Here is a 16,240-nt window from a genome sequence, read left to right as displayed (position 1 = left end):
GGACCAGCATAAGAATATAAAAGTGGAATTAAAGTCAAGATTCTGCTCCCTTTCGGTGAACTGTAATAAAGTAATATCATGAAGACTGAACATATCCCCAGAGTTACCAGTATCTATCAAAAGAAATAACACTGAATTCTTCCTTTACCCTAAAGAAAAACCACTGTGAGCACTGCAAACGACTAAAGACACAGAAGAGGATTTAGGCAGAAGCTAATCTTAGATAAATATTAGGTTTCGTATATGGCCATGCAAGCAGGTGAGTGTCAAAAGTCAGTGCTGTCTTTTAAAAACGGATACAAATTGAACATACTTATCACAAGTTCACAGTGCAAAAGGATTATCATCTTTAATCAGAATGTTAGGGGTTTAATTAAAGTAGATTTTGCTTTAAGAGGGGGAGAGATGTATGCATATTATAAAATCATAGATGAGCGCATTTATGCAGCATTGTATGGTGGTTTTACATTATTCTGAAGGTTTAACCTTTCAGTGCAGAATAATTTTATGAATGTCACTATTTCTCTTCACCTGAATCTTTGTTAAAGCAACATTGGATTCCCACGACTCTTTTCCAGGATGACGAGATCAGGATAGCAACAGTGATTTACGGGTGTCTGTGGGCCCATTTTAAGCAGTTTGTCCACCTATCAAATATCAAGAGATCCAGCGGCTACGGACATGGCAGGAGTGTTTGCACGGAACTTACGGCAAGGAGGGGCTTAACGTTAAGGCTTTGCCTCTTCCCATTTGGACAATTAGGAGGCATTCTGGAGCTGTTTAGACAATTCCAAGCCACTTATGTGGCTGGAGAATGAAAGAACAAGTTGAGTTGCTACAGTGACTTTCCATCATAGACAGGATTCCAGTAGCCATTCATTTCATTTGTTTATTCATTTGTTCACTTGTTCATTTGTTCATTCATTTAGCAAATATATATTGAATGCCCCCATATAGCAGACATTATTCTAAGTGCTGCGGATATGGCAAGAAAATGACAAACAAGGTCCCTGTTCTCATGGCGCTTACATACTAATGGAGAGAGATACTAAACACATACCTTCAAGCATTGATATATGTAAAATAATATGTAAATTAATAAATAAAGAAACCAGAAATATAGTCTATAGTGGTAAATGTGACGCAGAGAAATGAAGTAGAATGAGTGAGTGAGTTAGTGAGTAGAATGAATGTGGGTGAGTTTAGTTCAGGCAGTCATGCAAGGCTTCTCTGAGGAGGTGAGACTTACGGTGAGGTCTAATATTAATTATAAAGATAAGAAGCAGTAATCCACATGGACCCATGACCTCCTTGTGCCAGATGGATGCAGAAAGCTTTGTTTCTAGACCAGTCCAAACCCCGTGAGTAACTCCTCTGAGTTAGGACAGTGGGTCTCTAGAAGACCCTTGTTTAAATAAAAACTTGTTATTTATAAGCTCAAACCATTAGCCATCATCACCTTAGTATGAAGTCAGATTGGTTATCCAGTCATCTGGCAGTATTAAAGAGATAGAAATGGCCATTAGAGAAGGCTGCCTGGAAAGACAGGGTGCAGTGGGCTGTTACTAACAGTGGGGCTAGGATGGAGGGGAGAGGGAGGACAGGCCTGGGGGGCTGGCTGCAGCCTGTGGGCCCTGTGCCCTTGGTGCCGCCTGAAGCCTACTTTCTCGTGTTGCTTACCGTTGGTATATCCTCCCTAGCTTCCTCTATGTTTCAACAGTTGCTTGTGAAGGTTCTCTCAGCCCTTCCCCAAAGCTAGCTTTCCTAGCCCACACAGAGTGGGTTGTAAGTGAGTTGCAATCACAAGGTGCCATGTCGCAGCTTCCAAGCTTCACTGCCATGGGGGAAGGATGTTATGAAGTGGTGATGAAAGATGAACATGGTAGCATCATGTGTATGGGGTTTTGTCCATGTCCTTGGTGCTTGATCTTCCAGGGGGACTGTACCAGGAATTCACCTTTTAAAACAGTGATATCTGAGGGAGATAAAATGTCCTCGTCACTCTGACGAAATTGGACAGAAGTACTCCAAGAACTACAGAATTACAAAATTACAGACGCAATCTTTTGTGTGAATGTTGGCAGCCAAGAAGGGGTCAGCTGAACAAAAAGCCTGCAGCAGTGGCCTGGAAGAGAGCTATTGGCAGGCCAAAATCAGCTACCAGCAGTTTCAGCAGCCATTGAAAAAGGAAAATGCAGCAGCGGGCAGGAAATACAACACGCTAGAGAGGAAAGAGTCCAGGAAGGCACTTGCAGGTGGCAGAGAGAGCAAGGTCACAAGGATTTGTGCAAGGACAGAAAATCCCCCATAAAAGAACGACTTCTCTGAGGTTTTGGAAACATCCTTAAAGAGAGAAGTACACGGGTCCAGGGTTCACAAACCTAGAACTCTCCCTGACTGCCAATCGGTGCCTTGTAAGAAAGAACTGTGGTCATCACCAAACTTACATCAGGGCAGCGTGTTTGTAAGTAAGCATTTGATGCTTAACTAAACTGGTTAAGAAATTCTGCTCCATTTACAAATTATGTGGAGACATGACTCAAGTGACCACTTGTTTCTAAAATAAAGAAATGGGAGGAGGCATTTCCTGGAGCAGAAATATCCGAATCCACGTATTCTTGCAGACTGTGTGCTGATTGAACTGCTGCTCAGGCAAAGTCAAGCTGCCCCCAGCTGGAGCTCCCCCCTCACTAACTGATGGAGAGAAAAGCAGATGCTATCGTTTCTCTGAAAGAGGGTATTAGCAATGACCTTCTAAAGAGGACGAGGATGCATTTGCTGTTCTTCAGCCTGAAAGATGGGCGTTGTTAAGGATAGTGGTTCTACAAATAATCTCTTCTTATGAAATAGAACTTTAAAATGTATTTTTAGAAATGTTGACACAAACCTTTTGTGTATTAAAATTGATTGACTATAAGGACAAATATTGGAATTAAAATTCCACTTGTGATAAAACGAAGCATTGTCATGCTATAATTCTTTACTTCTTCTTTGAAAGTTTCTTCTCTGGATGCCAGGATGCTACACTCTCCAGGTGTACTGCCAATTTCACCGGCTACTCCTCCTTTGTCTCCTTTGCTGGGTCTCCCTCCTCTCCCCTAACTGTTAATGTCTAACCAAGGACATTTTCTTATCTGTTTCTATGCTAATTTTCTGTGTCATCTCATCCGTTGCATGGCTTTAAACGCCATCCATATGCTGTCAACTTACAATTTTACCTCTCCAGTCCAAACTTCTCGCTTAAACTTCAGATTCATAAATCCACCTCTTTACCTGGCCTCCATTTGATATCCACTCCCCCTAAATCTCCACCCAGTTTTTTTCTATCCCAATTATGATAACTCCATCCTTTTGGTTGTTCAGGGCAAAAACCTGGGAGTCATTCGTAACTCTTGTATTTCTCTCAAAATTTGCATGAAATTGTCAACAAATATTATTGGATTTGTCTTCAAAATGTATCTAGAGTCTAACTACTTCTCAATACCTCTGCTGCTGTCACCCTGGTCCATCATCTCTACTGCATTAGCCCTCTTAGTCCTCTCCCTGCTTCTGCCCTTGACCCCAGTAGTCTCTTCCCATCTCAGTAGCCGGTATGATCCTGTTAAAACACAAGTCAGATCCAGTCACTTCCCTATTCAAAGCCCTCTAATGGCTTCCCATTTTGCTTAGAGTGAAAGTCTCTGTCCTCATAGTGACCACAAAATCTGCACTCCTGCCATCTCCTACCATTCTCCATTGTTGTCACTCTCCTCCAGCCACACGGGTCTCCTTGTTCCTCCAACACACTCTGTATGCTTCTGCCTGGTGGCCTTAGATTGGGCATTTCCAGACTGCTCTTCCCCCAGATATCCATATGGCACCCTAAATGGCACCCTCTCAATACACTCTTTCCAACCATGCTATTTTGAATTATGGTTTCATACCTCAGTCATCCCTGTTCCCTTTTCCTACCTTATTTTTCACCTTAGCACTCTTCAGCATCTAACATATTACTGTTATTATACATTATTCTTTATTGTTGTTATTTGTCTCCCTCACTAGACTTCATAAAGGCAGAGATTTTGTCTGTGTTGTCTGCTGCTGTATCCCCATTGCCTGGGTACGCAGGCCACTAGTTGATACACAGGAGAAAGTCCTTCTTTCTTTAGAAAGATAATGATTGAGATAAATCTTATCAACCAAAGATCTAATTTAAAAACTAGGCTTCTTAGTAGTGTGCCATTCACTCAGTAGGCACGCTATAAAATACATTTGAATTAATGACATATCTTATGGAATTTTTCTGAAAAAAAGATAATTTCTGTGTGAAATGCAAAACCATGAAGTCTGAAAAAAGTTGCCCCAATGTTTTCTTGGACACCATTGTTAATATCTGGGGACTGTTTCCCACTCAAAAACATTATTTTAGATGATGCTATTCTACTTTAGATCTGAAGTTTTCATAGTCAATTCAATAAAGAATATTTTATTCACTTTGCAGCTTTACTCTCTTCCATCAATAACATTTACAATTTTGTACCTAGAGGATGACTATGAAAATAATTTAAAATCACAAAGAATAGTTATTCTGATTAGTTCTAATGAAAAATATGTTTTCTTCTGTAGTTTTCCCTGGTGCTGGTGAAAGGTTTGTGATTTTATTGGAATAATTTAACCAAAAATAAAAATGCATGCCACATCCATATTTTGTTTATAAATACTATTCCCCACTGAAAGGAACCAGAGCTTCTTGGAGAAATGGCTGGTTCCAGACCTGAGGCAAGGAAAGTGCGACTTGTCCCTGAGAATCAATCATGTTGTGCCTGAAAGCAAGAAAATTCTTCAAGAACTAATAGGATTATGTCAAAAGGACAAAAGAGTGTGCTAGAAGGGACTCTTCCTGGCCAAATTTGGGATAATTGAGTATCAAAAAGAATAATGACAGAAACTGTTTATAACACATTGATTTGGACAAAATCTATAATAATGACTGCCCTCAACCAAAAAGAAAAAACAAGAGATTGGGGGGGGGTGGGGGCAAGAGGATGAATAAGAAAAGCTCTTCTTAAAAAAGAATGGTAGCTAATAAATGTAGGAGGAATGATGGAATTAAAAAATTATCATTTTGCAACCCATACTAAAATCATTGGGCAGAAGACGGTTGGGTTACAGGATATTCATGCAGTGCCAAATTATCACCCATAGATTACTAGCTATTTACAAAGAGAAAACTAACTTTTCACTGGAGAAAGGTGGCAGTTACCACTTGAATCCAGTGATCCAACTCGAAATGACTCATGGGGATAATCTTCACATTGCATTTCCCTCATGCAGTGCGATGGAAAGTTCACATTACTATGAAGCGTTCTTGCCACATAGCTGAGTCTAATCAAGCCATTAGACTTCACTTCCACTTTACAGGAAAGATGCAGTGTAGATGAACAAGTGAAACCCCCTCAGGAAAGACACAGACAAATCTAGAGCATGGGATAGTCTATAAGATAACAGCCTTGACTCTTCAAAAAATCTGTTGTCATGGGCAAAAAGAAAAATAGGGGGACTATTCTAGATGTAAAAAGTACAGAGCTATAACAACCAAGTAATACAGTGTATGAAGTTAAGTCAATATTGGATAAGAAGAAAATCTATAAAAAATATTTTTAGGGAAATTTAAATATGGAATGGATGTTAAATGATGTCATGAAACTATTTTTACTTTTCTTAGCTTTATTTCAGTTTGATAATGGTATTGTGGTCATCAGGAGAATATCATTCTTAAGAAATGATGTGGAGGTACAGGAGTTAACTGGCATGATGTTTGCAATTCATTTACAAATGATTTAGGAAAAAAGCAAATAGGGGTGTGTGTATATATATGCACACATATATACGTACACATACATATATGTGTGAATATATATATTTAGGAAGTATGCACAAATGTGGCAAAATATTAAAAATTGTTGAATCTTGGGGCTGGCCCTGTGGCCTAGTGGTTAAGTTTGTTGCTCTCTGCTTCAGTAGCCCAGGTTTGCGGCTTTGGATCCCAGGCATGGACCTACATCACTCGTCAGCCATGCTGTGGTGGTGACCCACTTACAAAATAGAGGAAGATTGGCACAGATGTTAGTTCAGGGCAAATCTTCCTCCCCAAGGAAAAAAAAATTGTGGCATCTTGATAAAGGGTATACAGGTATTTATTATACTATTCTTTCAGTTTTTCTGTATTATCGAAATTTTTCAAAATAAAAAGTTGGGAAAAGCAAAAATGCATGCAAATTAACTTTAAAACCACATTACTTCACTGATGTTTTGTCCTTTGATGGACTATTTTAGGAATATTTTTTTTGCATCATGTCTCAATAAATTGTATTTTCAATTGTAATAGAAAATAGCAGCCACTACCAGGATGAAGAAAGCAGAACTTGCTGTCAAGTCCTGGCTACATAACCCACTAGCTGGTGACCTTAGGCTACTCATTTTTGACCCTTGAGACTTGGTTTCCTCATTTGCATAATGGGGATAATGCCTTGCCCACTCAAGAGGCCTTAAGAGACAATGCATGTTATAAACAATTATAAGGCATGCATTCAACCTAAAGTAATATATGGCTGGATTCCTTTTTCTTCTCCTGCAGAGTGAAAATATCTTTATGAAAGAGGAGAATTTGACCCTAAGTATTCATGAACAGCTTACATTTTAGACCACAAAGTCTACACGTGCCCACAAACACTGTAGATTCCATTTTAATATTGCTGACACTGGCTTTGCATGCTCTCTTCAATTAATCTAACTTTTTTCTCTGGAAGAGGAGCCCAGTGCTCCATCTAGTCGACCCTGGCCTGAAAGAGAATGGAAAACATTCAGCGACTTGGTTTCCTACCATGGTGGTAGTGGCGTCACTAAGAGGCTTGCTGTCAGCCTCAGTGCTCTGGGCTGTCTCTAACTCTTGGGCCTGCTCCCAAGGTAGGATAAACCCAGCCATCTGAATCTTCCCATCAGAGGACCTGGAAGAAGGCTGTGCCCAGCTCGAGAGCCTCATATTATAGAGAGGAGAATCTCCATGGCACTGAGTGCCCCAGCTCCTGGGCAAGTAACCATTGAGTGTCTGCAGCAGCCAGCACTGTCAGGGCCAGTAAGAACTAGAGGGCCGCTGAGAGTTCTACCCTATGAGGAAAATCCTAGTTTGCTTCCGTGACTGGGGGATGCCCCAGGGACGAGTGCTGCAGGAGAAGAAGGGGCTTCAAGACTCTGTGATGCTCATACGCTACTTGAGAATCAGGACGATGGTTTGGACATTGCAGCTTTTCATATGCCGTCATGACGGTAGTAGTAGCCAAATACAGACATATACAGTAGATACAGACAATCGATTTGTCTACCTTTTTGCCTGCTATTCCACCTCTTTGACTGTATGCTACCCTTTTGTGATCACTTTTTCCCTTCTAGGTTGTTCTCAGTGTTCATCTATCACATAATTTCACCTGTATTGACTAGTGGGGACACTAGGAGGTGAAGAAAATCCTGGTGCTGTTACTCTCCACCCTGCATGTACAGGAACAGACCTCTCCACTCCCCACTCGCAAGGATGGCCTGATGGAAGTAGGTGAGCCAACAGCACTCTGTCACCATCCATTATTTGCACGATCCTCTTTTGGCTCCCTTTCCTCTCTTTTTCTCCCTTTCCTCCATCTCTTTCATTCCACTTCCATCCTGGCTGTCTGCTTCTCCTTGTTCCCTCCTCCTCAGGGCTGCCTGACAGCACCTCTAATGCAGTGCTATTTAAATCATTTCAAACTCAGCTGTCCCAGAACAAGCAGGTAGTGTCAACAAGGTCTGCCTGGTCTGAGGGGAGCAGCCTCACCTCAGCTTCAGCGAATGTAGCCCTGGATGTGGACCAGGGTTTGCCAGCACTGCCATGCATATATTATTTTATATTTTTTATGTCATGTATGCTATTTCAAGAAGCTGAAAATCTGGATTTTCACATGAAATCTCCAGAATTATAAATGTTAGCAAAATAATTCACTTTCTCTTTTTTGCAGAGAAAGATTTGCCCTGAGCTAACATCTGTTGCCAATCTTCCTCTTTTTATTTTCCTCCCCAAAGCCCCAGTGCATGGCTGTCTATCCTAGTTGTAAGTCCTTCTAGTTCTGCTATGTGAACTGCTGCCACAGCATGGCAACTGACAGACGGGTGGTGTGGTTCTGCGACCAGGAAACGAACCCAGGCTGCCCAAGTGCTGAGCACTGAACTTTAACCACTAGGCCATCAGGGCAGCCTCTAATTCACATTTTAAAAAGAGTGTGAACATCAACTCTAACAGGCTGTCCTTTGTAAGCTCTGGCTTAAACTCATCGGTGGCTCTCCTGATGAAGGAGCCAGTGGCTTACAAGAGAGGGTCTCAACTCTGTAAGAGCCAACATCTCTCCTATTTTGTAATGCATATATAGTGACAGCACCTTTACTAACCTGAAGTAAAATTTGTAGATAATATAGCCTGTCTTCATATATAATTTTTAAAAATTTAATATGCTACCCTAAGTTTGATCCAAAGGGAAAAATAAAAATAATTAAAATGAAGTAATAAGTAGTTTGATGATATACTCAAACACAACTACACTTCAAGATTTCTAGAATGCCCTCCCAGGAATGTTACCAACCTTGCTTAGATTCTTTCTTCTGGAATAAGCAGAGCCTGTCCTTGAGGGTGTTTTCTCCTGGCCCCTCTCCCCTCGTAGCAAGAGCTGCTGCTTGGTGGTCACCTTCAATTTGTCCCTAAACTTGACTTGAGGACCCTTTGGTCATGGCCAAGAAATAAAAGAACCTCTCTGAGACCACCCCATTCCTTTGGGATTTCCTCCCGCAAACATTTCTCCCCCTTTCCTGGTCCTTATTCTTTCCTGAATCAGATCGGCATAAATATAGAGTCAGAATAGTCCTCGTCTCCTAGAGTCACCAATTTAAATTAAAGGCATAAACAGAGATAGGATTTTGCTAACATCACTAATTGCATTTTAGTGTTTAATTTGTTCTCGGAGGATTAAACCCACTCTCAATATAAATTCATTATGGGTGTTTCTCTGCTACTTATTGTGTCCTCACATTTCTATGCTTTAGTAAGTTAAAAAGGCTATTTCAGTTCCTTTTTTAATCCCCAAGTATTAATTTTCTAAAGTGGAGCTTTTAATATAAATCATGGGTTTGAATAACAAAGAGTTGCTGGCAATTTTCTGTTGTTTTCACAGTTTATTAGTTATTCTCATCTTTATAAAAATCATAAGTACACGGTGTATGTCCAATGAGGGTTGGGAAGTCGGGAATTTCTTTGCTACAGTTGAAAATAGTTCCTCCTACAGTTGCTTGTCAAGTTCAGTACTTCGGAGGACGAAGTTACCAAGTTACCTGTTCAAATGGGGCTTAAAGAAAGAGTCTATGATTGTATCCATTATTACCACAGATGCCTGTGCAATCCCGGAAACATGGGAATGAATAAGTGATTACAGAAGAATGTCATTTAGAGTTTGTTTTTGACGCATAATATGTAATCTATTCTGCCAACATTAATTAACGCTCGTTGCGAATGATTCTCCCTATTTTCATTTTTTAAATTTTTTTCTTTTCCAAATGCAATTAAATAATAACATTCAGAACAGGCATTTACATTTGCTGTCTTCCCAGATTCACATTTACAATGTGATGGGGTTTAGATTTCAAGACAAACATGACTCTTGGACATGCAAATTAGTACCGGCCTTCGGGCACAAATTTGAATAAATTAGGTCAGGAATAAACTAAACGAGCCTGCCAGCAAGTATCTCTATCCTCTCTTCCTTCTGATTCTTGTCACATCCATTCCCTCCCCCCCTCTCAGACCCCATGTAAATTAGGCCTCTTGGCTGAACTTCCAATGCCATAAAATCGGCCTTGCTTATAGGACTCAAGCTTACTTAAGAAACCATTTTCTGCCAACTACTATTTTCCCTGCCTGGACTGCCCTATTCTCTTCCCCCCACATCCCTTCATCAGACTCACACCAACTCATTCTTCAGGTGTCAGCTTAAACCACTTCCTTCAAACGGTCTGAATCCATGGAAGGCGAATAAAAATTTAAAGGCAACACAGATAGGTTACATTCAGTTTCCCCAGGCCCAGTTTTTGACCCAGTTTATGACCCATTTGATTTCTGTTTAGAGCCTGCATATATATTGAGAGCATCCTAGACTCTCTCTGTTCTAACTGTCATCACACTTTTGTAATTACTCATTTGCTTGTGAATTTCCCTAATAAAACATTAACTCTACAAAGGCAAGAGCAACATGTGTTCACTGTTGTCTCCCAGGTATAGCATTATGCCTATTACATTATAGCTACTCGATAAAAATCTGTTGAATGAGTGAATGCATCCATAGAGATGCCATAAAGCAGAGATCTACAAACTACAATCCATGGGCCAATTCTAGCCTGACTTTGTAAATAAAGTTTTATTGAAACACAGCCATATTCATTCATTTATATATTGTCAATGGTTTCTTCCACACTGCAACAGCAGAGTTGAGAAGTTACAACAGAAACCATTTGGCCTGTAAAGCCTAGAATATTTAGTATCTGGCCCTTTACAGAAAAAGTTTACCAAGACCTGCCATAGAGCACAGCCATATCCTTCTGGGTTTTTATAAATTCCAATATTAATCAACATAGAGTAATTACAGGAAACTTCAGAAGATCCAGCTAGAGATCCAAAGTGAGCTCTGATGATAGAGGCTTGGTGGCTCAGATACTTTTTAAGTAAGTCAAACAAGTGACTCCTTGAATTATTCACAACGTCTTAAGAATAGGAAAGTGATTGGGAATGAAGTTGAAAATGTGTGCATTAAAAATGATGTTATTCACATGCCATCCTAATATTTAGATGCATTAGGACATTTACATCATGGTTAAAATCTCTCAAAGGCCAAAATACTGTTTAATTGAATACTTTACCCTCACCAAGTTTTGTTGGCCCATCTAAGGAGTGGTAATATCAGCAGAGGAATAAGCTGTGCCTCCTTCGTCTCCAAGTGCAATGCTGCTTAAAACAGAACAAACAAATACATCTTATTCATCTTATTTATAAGCTAAGAGTTCTTAAAAAGGATAAACTTCAAAATGAAGGTATCCACAACAGCATAGTGCTTTAATTGGCCACGATTCGTAGGTCCTCATTGTGATACTGGTACTGCCTATGGGCTGTATGTATCATGTTGCCATTAACCAAAAGACCTAGAATTCCAAGATCACAAGCAGGATGGTCAGCAGAGTGCCTTGCACATGCTAGACACTTGTTAATATCAAGCGGCAACTGCAACAATCAGGATAGTACATTGCGTGGGCATGGGCTATAGAGGCAGATCCTTGTATTCCACTACCCGAGAATTATAAGCAAACTTAATAACAATGTCATCCATTTTATCCCCAAATGCATTGTTCCCTACTGTTGACTATTTGGGGTAACATTGAATAAACTACAGTCCAGAAGGATGACTGATCCAACACTGATTGCTAACATTCTCCTTCTCTTTCTGGATGGACCTCCACAGGTGTCCTACTCAATCTCATTGTGAGGCCCTTGGCTGGACCTTCATTCCTGTACCACAGCTGTGGGAAGGGCACTGTCTCTTTGAACATGTCTCATTCTAGAGAAGCATGGCTCAACCACCTGTAGCTCTGTGATATTGGACAAGTCACCTCTCTAGTTCTTTGTGTCAGGATTTCTGAGGTCCTTTCTTGGTCCAAAAGTATACAATTCTAATGCCCTTTCCCTCACAAAATCTCAGATTTTTTAATAATTCCCACTCAGTTCTGTCGCTCTGCCAACCAAACCTTTCTAGTTACAATGTCCTGTCTGTATTTGCATTTTGTGACATAGTAAAATCCACCCCATCATAAGATCTGCTCCTGAATAAAAGGTTGAAAAAGAAGGAGGTTTCCTCAGAACTTTACCTCAACCCAATGTGGGAGCACAAACAAGGTCTTTGACCAGCTGCCTGACCAGCCAAGGAAGACGGGAGGAGGGGAGGTTCTGGGAAAACCTTAGGAAGCATCATGGGCCCTTCCTTAAAAGCCCAGCCTAATCTTTTCTGGTGTGTTGATGAGGAAAAGACCCAGCCAAGAGAAGGGACATAGTCACTGATGTGAGCAATGTTTTCCTAAGAGCTATCTTATCAAATAAGTCTGCTTATCTAGCTGACAAACAAGGCAAATCCTAGTGATTATTTTTTTACTTGAAAGTGCTTATTTCTGTCACTTATAAAGTTCCTAAGCCTCAATATTTACTCTAACCCTCAAAACTTACTCTTATCCTCAAAACATATTTCCCAGCAATTCTTCCACTTTTTCCCTTAAGAATATCTGAGTCCATCTGGGCCACAGGCAGTGGGACCTCTCACTCCAGGTTTCCGTGGAGAAAAACAGAAGGCTAAAAGGAACTATTTCATTAAATTTAAATTTCTTTAAATTTCCTCAAGCCAAGCCTCCCGACACTTTTTAGCCCATCTCGGTTTCCGCCGGGGTCTGAGTTCGCTGGTATCTTTTGGCAGCTGCCCTGTATGGAACTATCACCTAGATTTAAAAGTAGAAATCAACCCCTCTCATCTATTCTCCCAATCATAGTAACGTTGTAGCTCCTGTCAAGGTGCAGTAATTTGATGAGTTCATGAAGCATAATAGAAACGGAGGGGAGGCCCATGCCATGCTGTTGAGAGAAAAGAGAAAGTCATTATACATCTTGCAAACCGATATACACACAGGACATATTTTCTTCCTTCATTACAAGTGAACAGCCCTCAGATAAATTTGCATAGTCATTATGACTGTGCCAAAGCTGAGGAAAACGTAACTCAGGTCTAACTGACGCCTACGTGACATGCTGATAGATGTGTCCATCTGTGAGGATCAGAGAGAGGCACCTCCCTGCCAGTTAAACTGAGTTCGGCCCCCATCATCAAGAGCAGAAGGTGGGGAGGCATGGTGTCCTGGTGTGTCTGGGCAGTGTCATTTCTCATCTCCCCACTGGGCTCTTTATAGTGAGCCTTTGAAAAAGAGCTTTTTGCAAGATTGACTTGATTTCAAGGAAATATAAATTTGACTACCAAGTAATTAGTCCTTTTCCACCAGACTAAATGAATAATAAATCCATTTCATTGCTTTCCTATGGCCTCATTCATTTGGTGTTAATTCTGTGTGAGCTCTGAAAAGTACGAGGGTAGAGATGTAGGTTACATCCATAACTAACAATTTGGAGCATATGCTGAATGTGTAGGGGAGGTTAAGTTGCTGTAGATCATGACCATAACCCCAGTATTCTTCAGCATTTGGAACAGTAGAATCAATGTCACCAGAATAGAGGTCAATACAGATTACAGGATTTAGCGACTCCTGGTGGTTACAGTGTGTTCTAATAACGCTCCAGAAAGATCCTCCATGCTGGAATTTGTAGTAGCTGGAGCTGAGTTTAGAATTAATGGTGATTTCACTCCTAACATAACATCAGAGAGTCAAGTGTGCTCCTAAATGTATTCTGCTCTTGGGCACAAAGACTCTGTGTGCAAGAAAACACCAGGGGCATCTTGGCAATTAGGTGATGTCTGTCACTAGTTCTGTCATTAACAAATCTGGAAAACCATTACAGCCATGACCATGAGGCTTTCTCCTGAGTTCCCTCCCTCTCCCACCAAGAATATTGAACTGTGGAAACTTTGCACCTCTGGGTTCCCCATTTTTGGTTCCCATTGAACATGCCCTGACCTCCAAATGCATAAGTCTCTGGAGACGTGAATCAAACCGATATTAATTTGCGTGTCCAAGATGAACAAGTCTGGGCTTTGGCATTGACTCTGCCACTAATGAGTAAACTCTCTAAATCTCATTTTCCTCAACTGTAAATTAGGAGAAAGAACCATTATTTGATGTATTATGTTCCTTTTAAATCAGATATTTGATAGGTTTATGATTATCACTTCTTATGCGACATGGTGATCAAATGACAAATGTGCTTGTGTGTTTCTGCTAAAGTCTCTCTCTGTCACACACACATACACACACATACATCTCAGCAGCTGCTGGAAAGGAGGAATTTTCAAAGAAGGGGTCCCAGTTGGAAATCCTCTGCCTAGTGAGGCCCATTTCTAATTGGCTGACCTCTGGTCATGATACACATTTCAGCTCTTTTTCACTGACAGGACAGCAGGATCAGTCTACTGCTGTTTTTGTATCTTACTCTGAAGTTTTAATGCTTATTTATGATAGTTTCACATTTTTATATATGGTGCTTTTTTGTCCTTACCCACTTATGTGCAAAAAAAGACTAAAAGTCAAGCAAAATTTAGTAAGACAAAATTTGCCAAGATCAGAGGATATTCAATTTTCTTCTAGCGTAGATATTCTACATGTTTGTTGAATGAACAGGTGAATAAACGAATGGATTCTCCCATTTGAGCCCAAAGAAGATTTCAGGCATTCTTGGCCCAGAGGGGAGATCAACTTAGCTTACCCACTGACACCACATAATTCTCCCTTCTTTACTCCAGCCTTCTGGCTACGATCATCCATCCTTCCATCACCAGGGACTATAGAGGGATCGATGGATGGTGGCTATTCCCTGGTGCAGGAACCACTTATAATTCAGCTCCTTGCAATTGTCGCATCTCTGCGATAGGCCCTTCCCTGTCCCCTGGCATGCCTGGCTGTGCCTCTTATGAGGGCTGCAGTATCCAGATATGTAACAAATTCAGAGCTATCATTTCAGAATACAACCCTGTGCGGAGAGACAAACGTAGGCAAGCTGAGTGCCCACACATACACACTCTCATAACTGTATGCAACCCTGAGTCCAAGGGGCATATGGTCTATGAGTTCCCTAATATTGCAAATCATTTCACTTTTATTTTGTGTTAGAACACGGTGTGGGTCCAGAGCTGTTAACGTATTCTAAATACACGGGAGTAATTCATAAGAGCTCTGTGGAAATGCATTCGCAGCTTTTCAGTGGGCTTATTATAGTGTTAAATGGCACCGCTTTTGCAATTCTGAAAATTGGCCCCGGTGTACTAAAAGCTCAACATTCCCAAAGCTGGATAAGGAATAGAAGGGAGAAAATTGCTCTTGGCTTAATCAGTTGTAAACTAAAGAGAGAAGAGGTGTGCTTTGAGAGTTTTTTCCCTAACTCAAATAGCTAAGTAGTGACTAATAAACTAAACTAAGGTGACACTGAATGCTATGTTCTGCCCCTAGGACTTTTTCCAATAATGAATGTCACACCTGGACACTTAATTTAATTGTTGAGAATGCAAAGCAGTGGGGGGAAAGAACTCCTACGTTCGGAAGTCCCCACTTTTTCTCTCCAGCTTGTGAGGACTACCTGAAGCACAACCCCTGAGTACTTACACTGATGGAGAGCACAGGACCAGTTTTGTACCTACAATCCCTGTCTCAGCACAGCTGTCCTTTATATCCTCTACACTTTCCTCTGCTGCTCCTTGTGCAGAAACAGGGCGAACACTTCCATGCTCCTGGGGCTCCAACAAATGCAGACAAACTGTTAATAAAAATAAACAATTACCTGCCTTGGTAACTGGGATAAGAACCAAGGGTCAACTTTTCACTCTAATCTTTTTATTTTATTTTTCAGTAATTTACTTAAGAGTATAAGGTGTAGATGTCGTGGGTTGTGTTCACGAGTTAACTAATTTTGCATCACTAACCTGTAAATAAGGCAACAGACACAAAGTTTGATATACTTAATTAGTAAAGAAAAAGATAATCACAAAATCAAAGTAGGTGTTGATTTTGTTCAAGTAAGGGTTTCCTGGTGTTTTTGTTTACAGTGAACTTCAACCAGCATCTTACGTTGATAAGAGACATCCTGCTGTGGGGCTTTAGCAGGCTGTGTGCTTGGTGTGTGAGTGCCAAGGACGTGGAATGAAGTAACAAGAGAACAAAAGGAAAACCACGAGTTCTAGGTATGTTGTCTGATTCCACATCCCCTATCATAAATTTTTATTATGAAATGTATTATGTTAACTTAGGGCTTTAAAGAAATCACCTCGAGACTTTCCAACTTCTCATTTAGAAGAAATTCTCATGGAAGAAGCCTTATCATTGTAGACTGCAAATCTCATTCAGTATTTCACCAATTCCAATGATTTGGTTTTGGTTTTGTTTTATTCACCTTTAACATCTCTGAAATTACAATAAGTACTGCAAGTCAAGGGTGTCAAATCTA

General features: G+C 40.5%; 1 protein-coding gene across 1 annotated transcript in view; it reads right to left on the bottom strand.

Moving 5' to 3' along the window:
* Nucleotides 1-16,240, bottom strand: part of UPP2 (uridine phosphorylase 2) — a 65,220-nt gene that overhangs the window by 26,761 nt on the left and 22,219 nt on the right. The window contains 8 exon segments of the mRNA XM_046659856.1: nt 6,676-6,780; nt 6,783-6,823; nt 9,248-9,321; nt 9,324-9,456; nt 12,597-12,712; nt 15,403-15,449; nt 15,452-15,490; nt 15,493-15,553. Coding sequence (XP_046515812.1) covers nt 6,676-6,780; nt 6,783-6,823; nt 9,248-9,321; nt 9,324-9,456; nt 12,597-12,712; nt 15,403-15,449; nt 15,452-15,490; nt 15,493-15,553 — 616 coding nt within the window.

The sequence above is a fragment of the Equus quagga genome, chromosome 4 (genome assembly GCF_021613505.1).
Source record: "Equus quagga isolate Etosha38 chromosome 4, UCLA_HA_Equagga_1.0, whole genome shotgun sequence".
Taxonomy (NCBI): domain Eukaryota; kingdom Metazoa; phylum Chordata; class Mammalia; order Perissodactyla; family Equidae; genus Equus; species Equus quagga.
The sequence above is the reverse complement of the archived record's forward strand: the minus strand, read 5'-3'. Positions and strand labels throughout refer to the sequence as shown.